This window comes from Coregonus clupeaformis, chromosome 12 (genome assembly GCF_020615455.1).
Source record: "Coregonus clupeaformis isolate EN_2021a chromosome 12, ASM2061545v1, whole genome shotgun sequence".
In the NCBI taxonomy this organism is placed as follows: domain Eukaryota; kingdom Metazoa; phylum Chordata; class Actinopteri; order Salmoniformes; family Salmonidae; genus Coregonus; species Coregonus clupeaformis.
This window is the reverse complement of record NC_059203.1, coordinates 35273281-35295765: the sequence shown is the minus strand read 5'-3', so window position 1 is coordinate 35295765 and position 22485 is coordinate 35273281. Positions and strand designations below refer to the sequence as shown.

General features: G+C 44.0%; 1 protein-coding gene across 4 annotated transcripts in view; it reads right to left on the bottom strand.

Annotated features, from left to right (window-relative positions):
* Positions 1–22485, bottom strand: part of LOC121577563 (inositol 1,4,5-trisphosphate receptor type 1) — a 157511-nt gene that overhangs the window by 76277 nt on the left and 58749 nt on the right. For all 4 annotated transcript variants that reach the window (XR_006002656.1, XM_041891269.1, XM_041891270.1 and 1 more), the window contains exons 27-38: positions 20224–20394; positions 19387–19467; positions 17494–17631; positions 17246–17371; positions 16919–17119; positions 16411–16662; positions 15856–15981; positions 15457–15585; positions 4179–4299; positions 3653–3837; positions 3402–3550; positions 1037–1148 (exon numbers count right to left, since the gene is read on the bottom strand). Coding sequence is in view for 3 of the 4 variants with exons in the window: in XM_041891269.1 (XP_041747203.1) it covers positions 1037–1148; positions 3402–3550; positions 3653–3837; positions 4179–4299; positions 15457–15585; positions 15856–15981; positions 16411–16662; positions 16919–17119; positions 17246–17371; positions 17494–17631; positions 19387–19467; positions 20224–20394 (1791 nt within the window). In the remaining variant the exon portion in view is untranslated. The remainder of the gene's footprint in view (positions 1–1036; positions 1149–3401; positions 3551–3652; positions 3838–4178; positions 4300–15456; positions 15586–15855; positions 15982–16410; positions 16663–16918; positions 17120–17245; positions 17372–17493; positions 17632–19386; positions 19468–20223; positions 20395–22485) is intronic.

The following is a 22485-nucleotide window of genomic DNA, read 5'->3' as shown; positions in this document are numbered from 1 at the left end:
GAATGTTCTGCTTAATATAATGTTTGTGTCATCATCGCAAATCAACTGCATTATACTTAAAAAACACTAACTTCAACCAGTAAAATGTCTCTTTGGCTAGCTTTTGCTACAGCCTACATCAATTAGTGTTAGCATTCTGGCTAACAACTGCTGCATCCAAAATAGTTATTTTGCAAAGATCACAACCAAATATAATCTTAGCGACTGTTTAAGCAAGAATCAAAACATAATGTTAAGCGTATGAGAAACCCAAAAAGTTATTTTGTTTAGAAGTAATAAAAACGTAAATCTTGAATGGCCGCAGATAGTGATGGCTTTCTTACTGCCGCCAAGAGGGGGCCAGTATGAAAAATTTATGCACTCACTAACTGTAAGTCGCACTGGATAAGAGCGTCTGCTAAATGACTAAAACACGCTCATCTCTGCGTGACGTCAGTGTGTTGTATACTGGAAAATGGTCTACAGAAAAGGGTCTACAGAATTGTGTTATTTGACGTGTCAAATTAAAAGCTTATTTGACACGTCAAATAGTGTTATTTGACGTGTATATTTTTGGACACGCAAAGACCCAAATGCCGTTCCATAGTTTAGGGTGTTCGACAGATTGAAAAGTGTTGGTATAATAGAAGAGGGGAATTCCATCCATTCTGAGCCAATAGGAAGATGGACCATTGGGAGCTACAGTATATCTTCATGCTTGTCCTCACATATGGATGCTTTCATTGGGCCATGCAGGTTAGTTATTGGCCAGCCAAGTATTCATGAGGTCAGTCTAGATTAGCTTGGCCCAGCTCACTGTGTGTGTATATTCATTATATAGATCCATATCATTCCGTATCACATCAGAATAAAAATAATACACCCAGACACTGGTTGATGAGTCTTACAAGGTGAGCAATCCTAAAAAGAGAAGGTTAGACACTAGACAGAACTGGTCATCGATCCCACTGTGATGGAGAGAAAGAGATGTTCTTAGATGTCCGGGGCTGCAGTTGGATGTAAAGTGAATTGTGACGTGTTGTGACTTGTGTCCTACCTTCTCTCCGTATCCTCGGTCTTTGGTCATCATCTCTCGGAGGGTCTGCAGGACTTTGATACACAGCCTCTCCTCATTCTCCTCCAGCAGCTGCTTGGTGTGTTTGATCAGCCTGGGGAGAGACAGGGTCAAAGGTCACCGTGGGGTCACTAACCATGGGGGCATCATGGGGTTGAGGTCACAAGAGGATTGACTGGATGGGTGGGTTTGGGGGACACTATATTGGAGTGGCGGTATTGTGCACACATTCACATTCATATGTCATTTAGCAGACGCTCCTAACCAGAGCAACTTAACAGTCAGTGCATTCAAATAAGTTTAGTAGGGAAAATGTTGACAGCTGTGCCATACAGGTTGCAAAATAGTTGGGAAGAGATTTTCCTTGTGCTGATTCCATGGCACATGGTTTATGAACTGAACCACAAAACAACGCTTGATTCATAACTTAGTTTTTTAAATTAAAATTATTATACAAAATTCTTGCTACCAACAGAATGTTATGTATACTGAACAAAAATATAAACGCAACATGTAAAGTGTTGGTCCCATGTTTCATGAGCTGAAATAAAACATCCCAGAAAAGTTTCATACGCACAAAAAGCTTACTTCTCAAAAATGTCTCAAGTTTTGCGGGAGCGTGCAATTGGCATGCTGACTGCAGGAATGTTCACCAGAGCTGTTGCCAGAGAATGTAATGTTAATTTCTCTACCATAAGCCGCCTCCAATGTTGTTTTAGAGAATTTGGCAGTAATCCAACTGGCCTCACTAACTGCAGACCATGTGTAACCACACCAGGCCAGGACCTCCACATCCGACTTCTTTACCTGTTCTGTCTAGTGTCTAATTTTTCTAAGTCCGTCAGGAGAAAATATAAATTCATGCAGACACATGATAAATAACAGGTTCACTCTTCCCACGACCAATAATCTTATCCACAAATGTTCTCTTTTTGAAGGCCTTGGCCTCACACAACTGTGTCACCAAATATAGGTATTGACTGATCGTACGCAATGACTGAGGTACTGTATAAAAATGACCCCCAGACAGTGTTGTCAGAATGAGGGCTTCTGTAGTTCCACTGGTGTTGCTGCTGTGTGTGTCTGGGGCCTGGGCTGAGGGAGAGACCGACACAGACGACCACCACATCTGATTTCTGGACTGAGCTGAAACACCTTAGAGACATGGTGCACAACATGGGAGCCATCGTGGTCGAGCAAAGAGAGGAGCTGAGTGTCACAAAGACTGAACTATCCTTCTATAAGAGCCAGGTGGACGAGCTGGAGACATGGAATACAGGTAACATGATGATATGATAGTAATACTCTATGTGATATTATTATTAAACTAATACAGCTGTGAATAGATAGGCCTACCAATTGAATGTTGTTCTGGCCTTGGAAGCCAGACTGAAAACCAGTGAGAGCCAGGTGGTTGATCTGAATGTGGGGCAAAGCGTCACCAAGACTCAACTACAGTTCATCAAGTACCAGCTGGAGGAGATGAAGACGGGGAATGCAGGTAATGTGTGACAGCCATGTAAAACCTTGTTACTTCAATTACCATGGAGGCCAGACTGGGAACTAGTGAGTGTCAGTAGAGAAGTCGGTAAGAAAGTAGAAATGATAGTGATTAATCAATAATGACCAACTGGAATCAACGCACGCTCTCTTCTTCGATGCTGTATTCACAGACAGACCAAAGGTGGCGTGACACTACATTGATCTACCCCAAAGTCATCACAAATGTCGGTAAGGCTTACAACCAAGTTACAGGTACAATGTACTATGCATGTATTTCAACCATTGGATGACAAATACAAAATGAAACAATGTACACGTAACATACTGCATGTTTTGTCCTGATACAGGTCTCTTTACAGCACTAGTGAGATGAGTCTACTACTTCAGATACACGTCTGTGGTCAAATGAATTCAAAAGGTTTAGGTGTAGGCTTGTTTAAGAATGGGCAGAGAGCTGTAAACACTGCTGAATGTTATACTGATGGAGAGAATCTAATGCAGCAGTCCTCCTGGAGTTAGAGTTGGGAGATGTGGTCTACATACAGCTTCCATCAATCTACCAGATCTATGATGATTCAAATGGTTGTAACACCTTCAGTGGCTTCCTGCTCTTCACCGTGTAAGTTATATTATCATGTTGAACAGAGCTGAAGGAAGTGGTTGGATGTTTTCCTCCCACCAATAAATACATTCATAAAGAATTGGCAATGTGCCAGTCTTTAATTTGGTTTTCAAAGTGGTTTTCAAAATTATTGAAATAAATAAAACCATATGTCCATATATCCCAGGCACTGTATACTTTGTTTAGGGTGGGGGTGGGATTGTTAAGTTTAAACACACGTACTTGCAGATGAATCCGCCACTCTCACACTTCCTGCGGGAGTCGGTGTTCTCAGGAAAGAGCAGCTCTGGCCGATGCAGCACATCCACTAGGACAGACAGCTCAGCCTGGACCAATGGACGCAGACGGTCCTCTAGAGCCGACACTATGTCCTACAGACGGGGGGGGGGCAAGAGAGAGAGAGAGACACGTAAACCATACAGTTGGGTGTGTTTAAAAGGACGGACGGACTCACAAACACATAGTGTACCCACCTGCAGTCTCTCAATGATGTTCCTGTAGTCTCGCGAGGCGGTCAGTACTGAGTCTCTGCGGGCAGCGTTGCGGGCAGACATTCTCCAGGACATGGCTGTCTTCTGGACGATGTTGTTGGACTTCACAAACAGGTTGTTCACCTGGCTGTCCAGATCCACTGGGATGGCGATGGCTCGCCCTTTAGCTGTCACACACAAGAAAGCCCAATAACATATGAGTAGAGGACTGTCTTACATACAGTATGATACAACACTCATCTTTAGAGTACATCCCAATCATAATACCACTGCCTCATCAGGGGATTTGACTAACAAAAGGCCAACAAATTACTAACATCAAGTTGGATTTCTTTGACAATCTGCATAAATAAAGTGTTATATAGTACGTCAAATCTATACACACAGCAGGGTAGTTCATAGAACTACTTATTATTTTGAGTTGTCTTTGTTTGATTAGTTAGTTGATGATGTAATCCGAGCTACAGTAGTGTTGGGGCTAGTGTTAGGAATGTGTTGTCCTCCTTACCCACGTCAGACAGCACCTTGATACAGCTCTCCACTGAGCCCTTCTGAACTGGGACCAGCCAGTTACAGTGGTACACTCTGAACACTGCCTGTAACTGCTGAACAAACACTGGCTGCCTGGTCTGGGGACGGGGAGAGGGAGAATAATTGAGTTATAACACAGATCAACTATACTGAACAAAAATATAAACGCAACGTGTAAAATGTTGGTCCCATGTTTCAGGAGCTGAAATAAAACATCACAGACATTTTCGAGAAGCACAAAAAGCTTACTTTCAATTTCTTTGCACAAATTTGTTTACATCCCTATTAATGAGCATTTCTCCTTTGCCAAGATAATCCATCCACCTGACAGGTGTGCACATGTGCACCTTGTGCTGGGGACAATAAAAGGCCACTCTAAAATGTGCAGTTTTGTCACACAAAGCAATGCCACAGATGTCAAGTTGAGGGAGCGTGCAACTGGCATGCTGACTGCAGGAATGTCCATCAGAGCTGTTTCCAGAGAACTGAATGTACATTTTTCTACCATAAGCCGCCTCCAACGTCGTTTTAGAGAATTTGGCAGTACGTCCAACCGGTCTCACAACCGCAGACCATGTGTAACCACGCCCAGGACCTCCACATCCGGCTTCTTCACCTGCAGGATCGTCTGAGACCAGCCACCCGGACAGCTGATGAACCAGTGGGTTTGCAAAACCAAAGAATATCTGCACAAACTGTCAGAAACAGTCTCAGGGAAGCTCATCTGCGTACACGTCATCTTCACCAGGGCGGCAGGTAGCTTAGTGGTTAAGAGCATTGTGCCAGTAACCGAAAGGGCGCTGGTTCTTATCCCCAAGCCGACTAGGTGAAAAATCTGCCGATGTGCCCTTGAGCAAGGCACTTAACCCTAATTGCTCCTGTAAGTCGCTTTGGATAAGAGCGTCTGCTAAATGACTCAAATGTAAATGTAAATGTCTTGACCTGACTGCAGTTCGGCGTTGTAACCCACTTCAGTGGGAAAATGCTCACCTTCGATGGCCATTGGCACGCTGGAGAAGTGTGCTCTTCACGGATGAATACTGGTTTCAACTGAACCGCGCAGATGGCAGACAGCGTGTATGGTGTCGTGTGGGCGATATCCTGATGTCAACATTGTGCCACATCGTGGCGGTAGGGTTATGGTATGGGCAGGCATAAGCTACGGACAACGAACACAATTGCATTTTATCAATGGCAATTTGAATGCACAGAGATACCGTGACAAGATCCTGAGGCACATTGTCGTGCCATTCTTTCGCCGCCATCACCTCATGTTTCAGCATGACAAGGCACGGCCCCATATCGCAAGGATCTGTACACAACTCCTGGAAGCTGAAAATGTCCCAGTTCTTCCATGGCCTGCATACTCACCAGAAATGTCACCCATTGAGCATGTTCGGGATGCTATGGAACGACGTGTACGACAGGGTGTTCCAATTCTGGCCAATATCCAGCAACTTCGCAAAGCCATTGAAGAGGAGTGGGACAACATTCCACAGGCCACAATCAACAGCCTGATCAACTTTGTGAAAGGAGAAGTATCGCGCTGCATGAGGCAAATGGTGGTCACACCAGATACTGACTGGTTTTCTGATCCAACAGATGCATATCTGTATTCCCAGTCATGTAAAATCCATAGATTAGGGCCTAATGAAATTATTTCAATTGACTGATTTCCTTATATCAACTGTAACTCAGTAAAATCTTTGAAATTGTTGCATGTTGAGTTTACATTTTTGTTCAGTGTAGATAATACTATAAGGTCTATAGAACCATGCTATTGTATACCATGACAGGAATGCTTCCAACTCACACTTAATATGAAGTCTCCACCATTACAAATCAAACTTACACCTAACCCTGTGAAACAACATTATGGCCCACATGGGAAATCTGCCTCAGATTCTGCTGCAGCCTCACAACCTGTTACCTCACACCTCCTCAAACCCTTGCCACTTCTGACTGTGGTAGGGTAGAAGGAGGAGGGGTGATAACACCTGGAACCAGGCCAGCAGGGTGGGGGTGAAGGGGGGTCAAATAGCTACGCTACACCGCTGCTCTGCTCTAACTGCTGGGTTTAGCTGCAGTTAGCTTTCCCACGTGAAACACCAACATCACACCGTCATATTGCCCCAGCCAACCCAAACCCTTGTGTGACAACACCCTGTGTCAGAACAACTCACATTGAACATGACTAAACATGAATAGTTTGTATTCAGACAAAATGGAGAGGAAACATTGTATTTATGCTAGGGTTGTCCTACCAGCACTAGCTAATCAATCAATCAATCAATCAATCAATTTTTATTTTATATAGCCCTTCTTACATCAGCTAATATCTCGAAGTGCTTTACAGAAACCCAGCCTAAAACCCCAAACAGCTAGTAATGCAGGTGTAGAAGCACGGTGGCTAGGAAAAACTCCCTAGAAAGGCCAAAACCTAGGAAGAAACCTAGAGAGGAACCAGGCTATGAGGGGTGGCCAGTCCTCTTCTGGCTGTGCCGGGTGGAGATTATAACAGAACCATGCCAAGATGTTCAAAAATGTTCATAAGTGACAAGCATGGTCAAATAATAATCAGGAATAAATCTCAGTTGGCTTTTCATAGCCGATCATTAAGAGTTGAAAACAGCAGGTCTGGGACAGGTAGGGGTTCCATAACCGCAGGCAGAACAGTTGAAACTGGAATAGCAGCAAGGCCAGGCGGACTGGGGACAGCAAGGAGTCACCACGGCCGGTAGTCCCGACGTATGGTCCTAGGGCTCAGGTCTCTCAGTTGGCTTTTCATAGCCGATCATTAAGAGTTGAAAACAGCAGGTCTGGGACAGGTAGGGGTTTCGTAACCGCAAGCAGAACAGTTGAAACTGGAATAGCAGCAAGGCCAGGCGGACTGGGGACAGCAAGGTGTCAGCATGCCCGGTAGTCCTGACGTATGGTCCTAGGGCTCAGGTTCTCAGAGAGAAAGAGAGAACGAGAGAATTAGAGAGAGCATACTTAAATTCACACAGGACACTGGATAAGACAGGAGAAGTACTCCAGGTATAACCAACTAACCCCAGCCCCCCGACACATAAACTACTGCAGCATAAATACTGGAGGCTGAGACAGGAGCGGTCCGGAGACACTGTGGCCCCATCCGAAGAAACCCCGGACAGGGCCAAACAGGAAGGATATAACCCCACCCACTCTGCCAAAGCACAGCCCCCGCACCACCAGAGGGATATCCTCAACCACCAACTTACAATCCTGAGACAAGGCCGAGTATAGCCCACAGAGGTCTCCACCACAGCACAAACCAAGGGGGGGCGCCAACCCAGATAGGAAGATCACGTCAGTAACTCAACCCACTCAAGTGACGCACCCCTCCTAGGGACGGCATGAAAGAGCACCAGCAAGCCAGTGACTCAGCCCCTGTAACAGGGTTAGAGGCAGAGAACCCCAGTGGAGAGAGGGGAACCGGCCTGGCAGAGACAGCAAGGGCTGTTCGTTGCTCCAGAGCCTTTCCGTTCACCTTCACACTCCTGGGCCAGACTACACTCAATCATATGACCTACTGAAGAGATAAGTCTTCAGTAAAGACTTAAAGGTTGAGACCGAGTCTGCGTCTCTCACATGGGTAGGCAAACTGTTCCATAAAAATTGAGATCTATAGGAGAAAGCCCTGCCTCCCGCTGTTTGCTTAGAAATTCTAGGGACAATTAGGAGGCCTGCGTCTTGTGACCGTAGCGTACGTATTGGTATGTACGGCAGGACCAACTCGGAAAGATAGGTAGGAGCAAGCCCATGTAACGCTTTATAGGTTAACAGTAAAACCTTGAAATCAGCCCTTGCCTTAACAGGAAGCCAGTGTAGGGAAGCTAGCACTGGAGTAATATGATCAAATTTCTTGGTTCTAGTCAGGATTCTAGCAGCCGTATTTAGCACTAACTGAAGTTTATTTAGTGCTTTATCCGGTAGCCGGAAAGTAGAGCATTGCAGTAGTCTAACCTAGAAGTAACAAATGCATGGATTAATTTTTCTGCATCATTTTTGGACAGAACATTTCTGATTTTTGCAATGTTACGTAGATGGAAAAAAGCTGTCCTTGAAACAGTCTTGATATGTTCGTCAAAAGAGAGATCAGGGTCAAGAGTAACGCCGAGGTCCTTCACAGTTTTATTTGAGACGACTTTACAACCATCAAGATGAATTGTCAGATTTAACAGAAGATCTCTTTGTTTCTTGGGACCTAGAACAAGCATCTCTGTTTTGTCCGAGTTTAAAAGTAGAAAGTTTTCAGCCATCCACTTCCTTATGTCTGAAACACAGGCTTCTAGCGAGGGCAATTTTGGGCCTTCACCATGTTTCATTGAAATGTACAGCTGTGTGTCATCCGCATAGCAGTGAAAGTTAACATTATGTTTTCGAATAACATCCCCAAGAGGTAAAATATATAGTGAAAACAATAGTGGTCCTAAAACGGAACCTTGAGGAACACCGAAATGTACAGTTGATTTGTCGGAGGACAGACCATTCACAGAGACAAACTGATATCTTTCCGACAGGTAAGATCTAAACCAGGCCAGAACTTGTCCGTGTAGACCAATTTGGGTTTCCAGTCTCTCCAAAAGAATGTGGTGATCGATAGTGTCAAAGGCAGCACTAAGGTCTAGTAGCACGAGGACAGATGCAGAGCCTCGGTCTGACGCCATTAAAAGGTCATTTACCACCTTCACAAGTGCAGTCTCAGTGCTATGATGGGGTCTAAAACCAGACTGAAGCATTTCGTATACATTGTTTGTCTTCAGAAAGGCAGTGAGTTGCTGCGCAACAGCTTTTTCTAAAATTTTTGAGAGGAATGGAAGATTCGATATAGGCCGATAGTTTTTTATATTTTCCGGGTCAAGGTTTGGCTTTTTCAAGAGAGGCTTTATCACTGCCACTTTTAGTGAGTTTGGTACACATCCGGTGGATAGAGAGCTGTTTATTATGTTCAACATAGGAGGGCCAAGCACAGGAAGCAGCTCCTTCAGCAGTTTAGTAGGAATAGGATCCAGTATGCAGCTTGAGGTAATGGGATGGACACACACGTGCACCTGCATCCTCACGTTCTCGCTTACTCACACACACGAAACATTAGCACTCAGACATGTGTGGTCCCCATTCCAATAAACGTAAATAAAATACCTCTGTAATTTTCCCCAAAAGTGAGGCCTGCAGCAGAGGATAAAGCAGTCAGAGAAAAAAACAATTGTCAGTGATAATATTCAGGAAAAGCCACTTGATAACCTTGGGGGCCGACTAGGTGAAAAATCTGTCGATGTGCCCTTGAGCAAGGCACTTAACCCTAATTGCTCCTGTAAGTCGCTCTGGATAAGAGCGTCTGCTAAATGACTAAAATGTAAAATGTATCTCGCCTCCCTTACACAGTCTCTACACCAGGGATTATCAAGTAGATTGAGACGCGGGCTGATTTTTTCTTGAGCGGATAGTCAGGGGGCCGGAACATAATTACAAATAATTTGTAGACTGCAAAAAGCCCAAACAGATATAATATATGACTAAAACATAATCACATTACATTTGTATACGATCACATCTCTCTATTGTGCGTGGGAATACTTTGGAATAGATTTCCAAAATCAAAATCACTTGCAGCTGATTTGCTGGTGTTTTTACAGTCTTATGTCCAACAATAAAAAATTAAAATAAATGTTTTGCTTAGAAAACTTGGGGGGCCAAATAAAATCACCCGTGGGCCACATTTGGCCCAGAGGCAACCATATGGGGAACCCTGCTCTACACACTGGTGCAGATGTCCATAATAATGGTCTAGAACAGGGTTATTCAACTTTTACACTAAGAGGTCCGGAGCCTGCTGGTTTTCTGTTCTACCTGATAATAAATTGCACCCACCTGGTGTCCCAGGTCTAAATCAGTGCATGATTAGAGGGGAACAATGAAAAAAATGCAATGGAACTGGCTTCGAGGTCCAGAGTTGAGTTTGAGGGGTCTAGAAGGTCTAATTCCTTCTATTCTAGGAATTGAAGAGCAAGCCGTTTACCAAGAACTACATGAATGGACATTGAACACAATTATAAACAATTACTGTAAGTTCTCTACCAAGGATATGATTCCCGTTTACAACAGGAAAATGCCATGATAATCATTACAGACCGTCACAGGAAGAGGCTACAGCCCTCTATGGCTAGGATGATGATTACATTTACATTTTAGTCATTTAGCAGACGCTCTTATCCAGAGCGACTTACAGTTAAGTGAGTGCATACATTTTCATACGGATTAACTGATTAACAAATGAGGTTGAAGGAACTGAGGGAAGGAGGGGTGTACTGGCTTTCTCTGAAAGAGCCTGGTTCCCCTGACAGAACGTCACTCTCTGTTCAGGGAAGGGATGCATTTTAAAACCGTTTCGCTCGCACGCACCAAACACACATCTAGTCTAGGGGATATGGTCTAGAGTTCTGTGAATCAACATCAAAATTCTTCTAAATATGGTAAATCCATTTTAATTCAATCACTTTTTGACAGCATCTCTTTTTTGATTTAAATGAAACTTTCCATACATGTTTGCCCACAGAAAAAGTGGTCAGAATGTGACTTTTTGGACCTGAATGCCAAGAAAATTCAGGAGATAAAGGTGATGAAAGGATCAACGGTTTAGTTTGATATAATTTAAAAGCTTATAAACAGTGTTTTAAAACTAAAAAAATTCTTCAAAATAATGTTTTTTAATAAAAAATGATATATCAATTATCTAAAAAAGCATAAACTCAGATTTTTAAAAATTATTTACATACGTTGTAGCTTAGACCCTATTTCACATCATCTGAGGTTTTTGTGTTCTGCCCGCCAACGCTTGAGATACAACATGCTCTTGAATACAGGGTTAATAGAATGGACCTATCCCTTCAGACCACAGTAGTTTAGCTGGTACACCATTGATATGTACAGTGCATTCAGAAAGTATTCAGACCCCTTGACTTTGTCCTTATCAATCTACACACAATAACCCATAATGACAAAGCGAAAACAGGTTTGGCATTTTTGCAAATTTATTCAAAATAAAAAACAGAAACACCTTATTTACATAAGTATTCAGACCCTTTGATATGAGACTCGAAATTGAGCTCAGGTGCATCCTGTTTCCATTGATCATCCTTGAGATGTTTCTACAAATTGATTGGAGTCCACCTGTGGTAAATTCAATTGATTGGACATGATTTGGAAAGGCACACACCTGTCTATATAAGGTCCCACAGTTGACAGTGCAGGTCAGAGCAAAAACCAAGCCATGAGGTCGAAGGAATTGTCCGTAGAGCTCCGAGACAGGATTGTGTCGAGGCACAGATCTGGGGAAGGGTACCAAAACAGTTTTGCAGCATTGAAGGTCCCCGAGAACACAGTGGCCTCCATCATTCTTAAATGGAAGAAGTTTGGAACCACCAAGACTCTTCCTAGAGCTGGCCGCCCGGCCAAACTGAGCAATCGGGGAAGAAGGGCCTTTGTCAGGGAGGTGACCAAGAACCCGATGGTCACTCTGACAGAGCTCCAGAGTTCCTCCGTGGAGATGGGAGAACCTTCCAGAAGGACAACCATATCTGTAGCACTCCACCAATCAGGCCTTTATGGCCAGACGGAAGCCACTCCTCAGTAAAAGGCACATGACATCCGGCATGGGGTTTGCCAAAAGGCACCTAAAGGACTCTCAGACCATGACAAACAAGATTCTCTGGTCTGATGAAACCAAGATTGAACTCTTTGGCCTGAATGCCAAGAGTCATGTCTGGAGGAAACCTGGCACCATCCCTACGGTGAAGCATGGTGGTGGCAGCATCATGCTATGGGGATGTTTTTCAGCGGCAGGGACTGGGAGACTAGTCTGGATCGAGGGAAAGATGAACGGAGCAAAGTAAAGTGAGATCCATGATGAAAACCTGCTCCAGAACTCTCAGGACCTCAGACTGGGGCGAAGGTTCACATTCCAACAGGACAGCGACCCTAAGTACACAGCGAAGACAACGCAGGAGTGGCTTCGGGACAAGTCTCTGAATGTCCTTGAGTGGCCCAGCCAGAGCCCGGACTTGAACCCGATCTAACATCTCTGGAGAGACCTGAAAATAGCTGTGCAGCGATGCTCCCCATTGATCTGCAGAGAAGGATGGAAGAAACTCCACAAATACAGGTGTGCCAAGCTTGTAGCTTCATACCCAAGAAGACTCGAGGCTGTAATCGCTGCCAAAGGTGCTTCAACAAAGTACTGAGTAAAGGGTCTGAATACTTACAGTGAGGGAAAAAAGTATTTGATCCCCTGCTGATTTTGTACGTTTGCCCACTGACAAAGACATGATCAGTCTATAATTTTAATGGTAGGTTTATTTGAACAGTGAGAGACAGAATAACAACAAAAAAATCCAGAAAAACACGTCAAAAATGTTATAAATTGATTTGCATTTTAATGAGGGAAATAAGTATTTGACCCCCTCTCAATCAGAAAGATTTCTGGCTCCCAGGTGTCTTTTATACAGATAACGAGCTGAGATTAGGAGCACACTCTTAAAGGGAGTGCTCCTAATCTCAGCTTGTTACCTGTATAAAAGACACCTGTCCACAGAAGCAATCAATCAAATTCCAAACTCTCCACCATGGCCAAGACCAAAGAGCTCTCCAAGGATGTCAGGGACAATATTGTAGACCTACACAAGGCTGGAATGGGCTACAAGACCATCGCCAAGCAGCTTGGTGAGAAGGTGACAACAGTTGGTGCGATTATTCGCAAATGGAAGAAACACAAAATAACTGTCAATCTCCCTCGGCCTGGGGCTCCATGCAAGATCTCACCTCGTGGAGTTGCAATGATCATGAGAACGGTGAGGAATCAGCCCAGACTACACGTGAGGATCTTGTCAATGATCTCAAGGCAGCTGGGACCATAGTCACCAAGAAAACAATTGGTAACACACTACGCCGTGAAGGACTGAAACCCTGCAGCGCCCGCAAGGTCCCCCTGCTCAAGAAAGCACATATACAGGCCCATCTGAAGTTTGCCAATGAACATCTGAATGATTCAGAGGAGAACTGGGTGAAAGTGTTGTGGTCAGATGAGACCAAAATCGAGCTCTTTGCCATCAACTCAACTCGCCGTGTTTGGAGGAGGAGGAATGCTGCCTATGACCCCAAGAACACCATCCCCACCGTCCAACATGGAGGTGGAAACATTATGCTTTGGGGTGTTTTTCTGCTAAGGGGACAGGACAACTTCACCGCATCAAAGGGACGATGGACGGGCCATGTACCATCAAATCTTGGGTGAGAACCTCCTTCCCTCAGCCAGGGCATTGAAAATGGGTCATGGATGGGTATACCAGCATGACAATGACCCAAAACACACAGCCAAGGCAACAAAGGAGTGGCTCAAGAAGAAGCACATTAAGGTCCTGGAGTGGCCTAGCCAGTCTCCAGACCTTAATCCCATAGAAAATCTGTGGAGGGAGCTGAAGGTTCGAGTTGCCAAACGTCAGCCTCGAAACCTTAATGACTTGGAGAAGATCTGCAAAGAGGAGTGGGACAAAATCCCTCCTGAGATGTGTGCAAACCTGGTGGCCAACTACAAGAAACGTCTGACCTCTGTGATTGCCAACAAGGGTTTTACCACCAAGTACTAAGTCATGTTTTGCAGCAGGGTCAAATACTTATTTCCCTCATTAAAATGCAAATCAATTTATAACATATTTCACAAGCATTTTTCTGGATTTTTTTGTTGTTATTCTGTCTCTCACTGTTCAAATAAACCTACCATTAAAATTATAGACTGATCATGTCTTTGTCAGTGGGAAAACATATAAAATCAGCAGGGGATCAAATACTTTTTTCCCCTCACTGTACGTAAATGTGATATTTATTTTATTTTGCTAAAATTTCGAAAAACCTGTCATTTTTGCTTTCTCATTATAGGGTATTGTGTGTAGATTGATGAGGGGGGAAAACAATTTAATCCATTTTAGAATAAGGCTGTAACGTAACAAAATGTGTAAAAAGTCAAGGGGTCTGAATACTTTCCAAACATTCTGTAAATTGAATTGAAATGTTTACTTCCACAAAGATGACCACCGGTCCACCCACCGTCGAATGTCAACTTAAATGGTCATGTCTATTCTATGATCTATATTTCAATAGGTTTCCTATGGAGGATTAACAGTATAATTTAAAACAACAGATATTCCCATTCAAGTCAACATTCTCTGGTGTGTGGACCGCCAACCATCTTTGTGGTCCCATTTGAAAGTTGACATTTAAAATATAATTCCCATTTTAGTACATTTATCAGCCAAAATATTAAACCCACCCTGTATTCAAGAGCATGTCTTAACAACATATGTGAATATGCAAAAAAATCTGAGTTTACGCATTAAGATAATTGATGTTAAAGGTTAAAAAATGTCAGTTTTCTATTAAAAAACATGTTTTTCAAGAAATTATAAAATAGTTTGACAACCCTGTAAGCTTTTAAATGATAAACTCAACTGTTTATCTTTTCCAGTAATGAAGACATGGATGTCTCATGGTATGGTGGGGTATGCAAAATGGGTCAACTTTGAGCACCTTTATCTCTTGAATGTTTTGGCATTAAGGTAAAAAAAAATCACTTTCTGAACACTTCTTCAATGTTCAAATATGTATGGAGGGTTTTGTTCAAATCAAACAGGGTGTTGTCAAAAAGTGATTGAATTCAAATGGATTCACCATATAGGTAGGTAGGTGGGGAGGGTAGGGGGGTGAAACCAATATGTTATGTCAATTGAGGGAGGGGACATAATGTATGCATATGTGGTTAAATGTAGATTTGGTGTCTATTAGTATATCTATCCATACTTACAAACATGGTCCTGGCCACCTATACAATGACGTGATGAAAGAGAGAGAGGGGGCTGGGGGTTAGAGGTAACATAAGCTAGGTGTGGGAGGGGCCATGTTAGGAGAGAGACTGGTGCCTCTTGTGAGCTGGGAGCTACACTGTAATTACAGAGATACATTTGGTAATTTTTAACCTTTAACCATGACATAAACACTGTCTTACTCCGAGCCGAGCCAAACCAAGCTTTACTGAGCCGGCCTGGTTACACATTCACCATTGTCCTTTTCAGCACGGTTTCAATTATGTGAAAATAAAATATCTGATCCAACAGTTTAGTTTGGGTTGACACGATCATGTAAAATGGACAACATAGTGGTTAGTTGTTGGTTGCGGTGGTTACCTGCAGGCTGGTGGACTGGTCGGAGAAGGGCGAGCTGAAGAAGGTGGTCACGATGCCCATGACTGTCTCGGTCACGTAGCTCTCCAGGACCGTGTCGGCATGTTTGCGGTCACTCGTGTTGTTGCACACCTGCAGAGGTCACAAGGTCAAGAAGGTGACCACAACTCATTCCTGTTACACCTGCAGTTGTACTGCACTTATAACATCTATACAGTCTGAATGTCAGAATACTGAATGAATGCAGGCCTATGTACAGTATAGTACGGTATAGGGAGGATAAACTGTATTATGCTAATAATTATACTATTGTGCTCCAATGATGCCTTCTAAATTAGTTTCATTGAAACCCTGACCCATCAGTCATTCAGACATAACTATTGTGTAAGTGTTGTCCCTCACCCTGCAGATGTCCACCAGGAAGTTCTCAAAGAGCTTCCACATGTGGTTGCTAGTGTAGATCTCCTTCATCTCCACCTCTGTGTCCACATAGCAGTGGTTCAGGAAGTTGATGTAGGCTATCTTCACCTGGAAAGGACAGGATTAAACACAATCATTACACCCTGTCTATGCCCCTAGGAGTTGTTATACAATGATGATGAATGCATCGTGATAGTAGCTTTGGCCTGGGCTGGAGTACAGTGGCATGATGTTAGTTGATCTAGGGGACATGGTTGTACTGGGTTTGTCCCCATAGAGTGAGGCTCACTACTGTCTAACACAGAGAAGATGACAGCTAGTGGACAATTAGTTGTCCACAAGAGTGGAACAGGGGGACGAGGGCATTCAGGCCTTTGTGGGGACGGTTAGTTGATAATTGGTACTGTTCGCTTGTGAAGTCTTGGGGACCCACAGGCCCTTGCTCTAGACCTTCAAGTCTAACCCTAACTCCCTAAACCTAAGTCCCACCCTTCTCCCTAACCTCTGTATCTCCCATCCTTCATCTCTTCAGCTCACCTCAGGGATGCAGTCCTCGTGGGTGACCACCCTCACTATGTCGTCCAGAGGCAGCAGAGAGTTACATTTGATCTCAGTGTAGACGTTCTTGCCTTCAGTGCAGACAGCCAGCAGCTCTACCAGGTGGATGTGGTACATCAGAGGACTGTTCTCATCCATACGGTCCCGCTCCGACCGCATCATCGTCACCAGGGTCTGGAAGGACGCACGGTCATTGTAGAACACTAGCACATCCTCGCCAGCATTCACCAGCTATGGGGAGAGAGGGACAGAGAAGAGAGAAAAATATAGAGAGTCAATGGGTAGGTAGGTTGGAAAGGGATGGTAAAATATGTCAAAATATGATTTGTTGGTGATGGACTTGAGTTGCATATGATTTGATGGGCTAAGGTATTAAGTTGTAGTAATAGAAAACTCTTTGAGAATAACAAATTAACTGTCTTGAAAAGAGTCAACTAGACCGAAACGTTGACAAATACACATGCTGAGGTTAGCATTGAGAAAAGACCTCAGCCATGACGATGTCCTGACACTTCTTAATGAACTTGCTCTCGGCCTTGACGATGGTCTGCAGGAACTTGAGGTACTGGACGTTGCGGCCGTGCGTCTCGATGCAGTGGACAAAGTGCTGCACCACGCGCTCGTTGATCTCACTGCACAGCTGGAAGTTATTCATGAAGATATGCTGCATGGTGACTGCCTCGAGGATCTGAAGGGGGGAAGAGAAAGAGAAAAAGAGAGAGAAAGAGTAGAAGAGATGGTTAAAGTAAGACAGTGTTAATGTCATAGTAAGAACAGTGGTGAGGTCATGGTGGGTCAGTGTAGTCTGTCTCACCCCAGGGTTGAGGAACAGGTTGATGTGTTTGTGGAGCAGGGCCTGGTTCTGCTGGTTCCCTGCACAGAAGTTCTGCAGGAACTGGTGGGCCAGCTTCATGATCTCCTGCATACGCACGTCCTCCCCCTGAAGATAACACAGAGGATGAAAGGATGGAGAGCACGCAAACACAAATCTACAAACATGCCCACACAAACACAAATCTACAAACACACACATACCACATGCGCACACACACGCACCAGTACCTTCTCATAGGGGATCTGCAGTAACTCCAGCACCACGGTGTGAGCCCCCATGTTCCTGAGCAGTCTCTGCTGCTGCTTCTTACTCTTCCTGCCGAACAGACCCTCCTGAACACACAGCCTGCTGAGACGCAGCAGAATCTACCCACACACATACATGGGATAGACACAGTCAGCCAACGTGTGTAAACATAGGGTCTAGCTTAACTACGTTAACCATAGCTCTATCCGTCCCAGATACTTACAGTGGGGAGAACAAGTATTTGATACACTGCTGATTTTGCAGGTTTTCCTACTTACAAAGCATGTAGAGGTCTGTAATTGTTATCATAGGTACACTTCAACTGTGAGAGACGGAATCTATAACAAAAATCCAGAAAATCACATTGTATGATTTTTAAGTAATTAATTTGCGTTTTATTGCATGACATAAGTATTTGATCACCTACCAACCAGTAAGAATTCCGGCTCTCACAGACCTGTTAGTTTTTCTTTAAGAAGCCCTCCTGTTCTCCACTCATTACCTGTATTAATGGCACCTGTTTGAACTCGTTACCTGTATAAAAGACACCTGTCCACACACTCAATCAAACAGACTCCAACCTCTCCACATTGGCCAAGACCAGAGAGCTGTGTAAGGACATCAGGGATAAAATTGTAGACCTGCACAAGGCTGGGATGGGCTACAGGACAATAGGCAAGCAGCTTGGTGAGAAGGCAACAACTGTTGGCGCAATTATTAGAAAATGGAAGAAGTTCAAGATGACGGTCAATCACCCTCGGTCTGGGGCTCCATGCAAGATCTCACCTCGTGGGGCATCAATGATCATGAGGAAGGTGCGGGATCAGCCCAGAACTACACGGCAGGACCTGGTCAATGACCTGAAGAGAGCTGGGACCACAGTCTCAAAGAAAATAATTAGTAACACACTACGCCGTCATGGATTAAAATCCTGTAACGCACGCAAGGTCCCCCTGCTCAAGCCAGCGCATGTCCAGGCCTGTCTGAAGTTTGCCAATGACCATCTGGATGATCCAGAGGAGGGATGGGAGACGGTCATGTGGTCTGATGAGACAAAAATAGAGCTTTTTGGTCTAAACTCCACTCGCCGTGTTTGGAGGAAGAAGAAGGATGAGTACAACCCCAAGAACACCATCCCAACCGATGGAGGTGGAAACATCATTCTTTGGGGATGCTTTTCTGCAAAGGGGACAGGACGACTGCACCGTATTGAGGGGAGGATGGATGGGGCCATGTATCGTGAGATCTTGGCCAACAACCTCCTTCCCTCAGTAAGAGCATTGAAGATGGGTCGTGGCTGGGTCTTCCAGCATAACAACGACCCGAAACACACAGCCAGGGCAACTAAGGAGTGGCTCCGTAAGAAGCATCTCAAGGTCCTGGAGTGGCCTAGCCAGTCTCCAGACCTGAACCCAATAGAAAATATTTGGAGGGAGCTGAAAGTCCGTATTGCCCAGCGACAGCCCCGAAACCTGAAGGATCTGGAGAAGGTCTGTATGGAGGAGTGGGCCAAAATCCCTGCTGCAGTGTGTGCAAACCTGGTCAAGATCTACAGGAAACGTATGATCTCTGTAATTGCAAACAAAGGTTTCTGTACCAAATATTAAGTTCTGCTTTTCTGATGTATCAAATACTTATGTCATGCAATAAAATGCAAATGAATTACTTAAAAGTCATACAATGTGATTTTCTGGATTTTTGTTTTAGATTCCGTCTCTCACAGTTGAAGTGTACCTATGATAAAAATGACAGACCTCTACATGCTTTGTAAGTAGGAAAACCTGCAAAATGGGCAGTGTATCAAATACTTGTTCTCCCCACTGTATATGATAATACAGTATATTGAAAAGTTTAAAAGACTGTTTAGACGTCACCTCCTTCACCACTCTGTAGTTGTAGCTGCTGGTGCTCTCTGGTTTCTTTGGTTTATCTGAGCCACCTGAGTTGGAGTCACCCTAAAGAACAAGCAGAACAAGACCCTTAGCCAATGCATCTCTCCCAAAGGATAGCGAGCAGGCTAACACCAACGCTCTATTGCCATAGTTTAACACACAGAGCTAAGCACTAGGTGGCTAACTCCTGGTCTGTGGATGCCTACAACTGTATCTTCTTGGACTACTACTGTACCATCTTGGACTACTACTGTACCTTCTTGGACTACTACTGTAACTTCTTGGACTACTACTGTAACTTCTTGGTCTACTACTGTAACTTCTTGGTCTACTACTGTATCTTCTTGGTCTACTACTGTACCTCATTGGACTACTACTGTACCTCATTGGACTACTACTGTACCTTCTTGGACTACTACTGTACCTTCTTGGACTACTACTGTAACTTCTTGGACTACTACTGTAACTTCTTGGACTACTACTGTAACTTCTTGGACTACTACTGTAACTTCTTGGACTACTACTATAACTTACTTGACTACTACTATAACTTCTTAGACTATTAGAGTCCTGCATGTTGGAGCTCAAAGCCTAAGATTGTCACTGTACCCTGCAATCACACCTGCAACCCTGTACATGTGACTATTAAATGCTCTGAATCTACTACTGTAACTTATTGGACTACTACTGTACCTTCTCGGACTACTACTGTACCTTCTCGGACTACTACTGTACCTTCTCGGACTACTACTGTACCTTCTCGGACTACTACTGTACCATCTCGGACTACTACTGTACCTTCTCGGACTACTACTGTACCTTCATGTGTTGAGACTTGGCAGAGTGTTCCCCAGTGTCCATGCCCTCGTCTGGCCCCAGTCTCTTGTAGACCCACAGCTCAGACTTCTCCACAATGGAGCGTAGCTGGTCCAGGTCTGACTTGATCTGCTTGTAGTTCTCCACATCCTGACTAGTCACCAGCAACTGGACCTGGAGGCATGGACAACAAACCAGTAGGACACCAGTATGGAGGATACCAGATGTGGGATGGCTGCATGGTGTTTATGATTAGAGACAAATAAGAGTTTTACCTGATCATGTGACTGGACTAGGATACACTCTGGGCCCTAGTTGGAGTGTATACTTATAGGTTTTCCTGGTCAGGTCATGCAGTCATTTCCTGGTCAAGCATGACTAAAGCCCTACCGGGTACTTATAGACTGTTAGGATAATTGGAATTACTCGAAGGATATTAGGTAAGTGTGAGTAATGGGGTCATTGGTAGGCTACACAGTGTAATGGCAAATATGGACTATGAGTTAAGTAACTTCTAGGATAGTGAATACACTATGTATGACTATTCTGTATGTATGACAGTATGACTAATAGGACTACATTGGACATTTTAGTTATTTAGCAAACATTTGTATTCAGACATACAATAAGTGCATAATAATATGTCCAAATAAGTATAGCTAATGGGTATGCTTTTGTGATGCGTGAATCAGCTCAAAACCCTAGTCTTTCTGAGAAATGTTTATACAATCTACTCATGCATTTAGAATTGGCTACTTTAAATGAAATGTGTGTCATTGTTTCTATTATATTACATTAGGCGGGTGAAGGGCAGTTTATTTTTATTTTTACTGCAGGTCAGATGCGGGTCAAAAGATATCTGACCCATGCATCATTAGTACAGTGGGGGGAAAAAAGTATTTAGTCAGCCACCAATTGTGCAAGTTCTCCCACTTAAAAAGATGAGAGAGGCCTGTAATTTTCATCATAGGTACACGTCAACTATTACAGACAAAATGAGAAAAACAAATCCAGAAAATCACATTGTAGGATTTTTAATGAATTTATTTGCAAATTATGGTGGAAAGTAAGTATTTGGTCAATAACAAAAGTTTCTCAATACTTTGTTATATACCCTTTGTTGGCAATGACACAGGTCAAACGTTTTCTGTAAGTCTTCACAAGGTTTTCACACACTGTTGCTGGTATTTTGGCCCATTCCTCCATGCAGATCTCCTCTAGAGCAGTGATGTTTTGGGGCTGTCGCTGGGCAACACGGACTTTCAACTCACTCCAAAGATTTTCTATGGGGTTGAGATCTGGAGACTGGCTAGGCCACTCCAGGACCTTGAAATGCTTCTACGAAGCCACTCCTTCGTTGCCCGGGCGGTGTGTTTGGGATCATTGTCATGCTGAAAGACCCAGCCACGTTTCATCTTCAATGCCCTTGCTGATGGAAGGAGGTTTTCACTCAAAATCTCACGATACATGGCCCCATTCATTCTTTCCTTTACACGGATCAGTCGTCCTGGTCCCTTTGCAGAAAAAACAGCCCCAAAGCATGATGTTTCCACCCCCCATGCTTCACAGTAGGTATGGTGTTCTTTGGATGCAACTCAGCATTCTTTGTCCTCCAAACACGACGAGTTGAGTTTTTACAAAAAAAATCTCTTTTGGTTTCATCTGACCATATGACATTCTCCCAATCCTCTTCTGGATCATCCAAATGCACTCTAGCAAACTTCAGACGGGCCTGGACATGTACTGGCTTAAGCAGGGGGACACGTCTGGCCCTGCAGGATTTGAGTCCCTGGCGGCGTAGTGTGTTACTGATGGTAGGCTTTGTTACTTTGGTCCCAGCTCTCTGCAGGTCATTCACTAGGTCCCCCCGTGTGGTTCTGGGATTTTTGCTCACCGTTCTTGTGATCATTTTGACCCCACGGGGTGAGATCTTGCGTGGAGCCCCAGATCGAGGGAGATTATCAGTGGTCTTGTATGTCTTCCATTTCCTAATAATTGCTCCCACAGTTGATTTCTTCAAACCAAGCTGCTTACCTATTGCAGATTCAGTCTTCCCAGCCTGGTGCAGGTCTACAATTTTGTTTCTGGTGTCATTTGACAGCTCTTTGGTCTTGGCCATAGTGGAGTTTGGAGTGTGACTGTTTGAGGTTGTGGACAGGTGTCTTTTATACTGATAACAAGTTCAAACAGGTGCCATTAATACAGGTAACGAGTGGAGGACAGAGGAGCCTCTTAAAGAAGAAGTTACAGGTCTGTGAGAGCCAG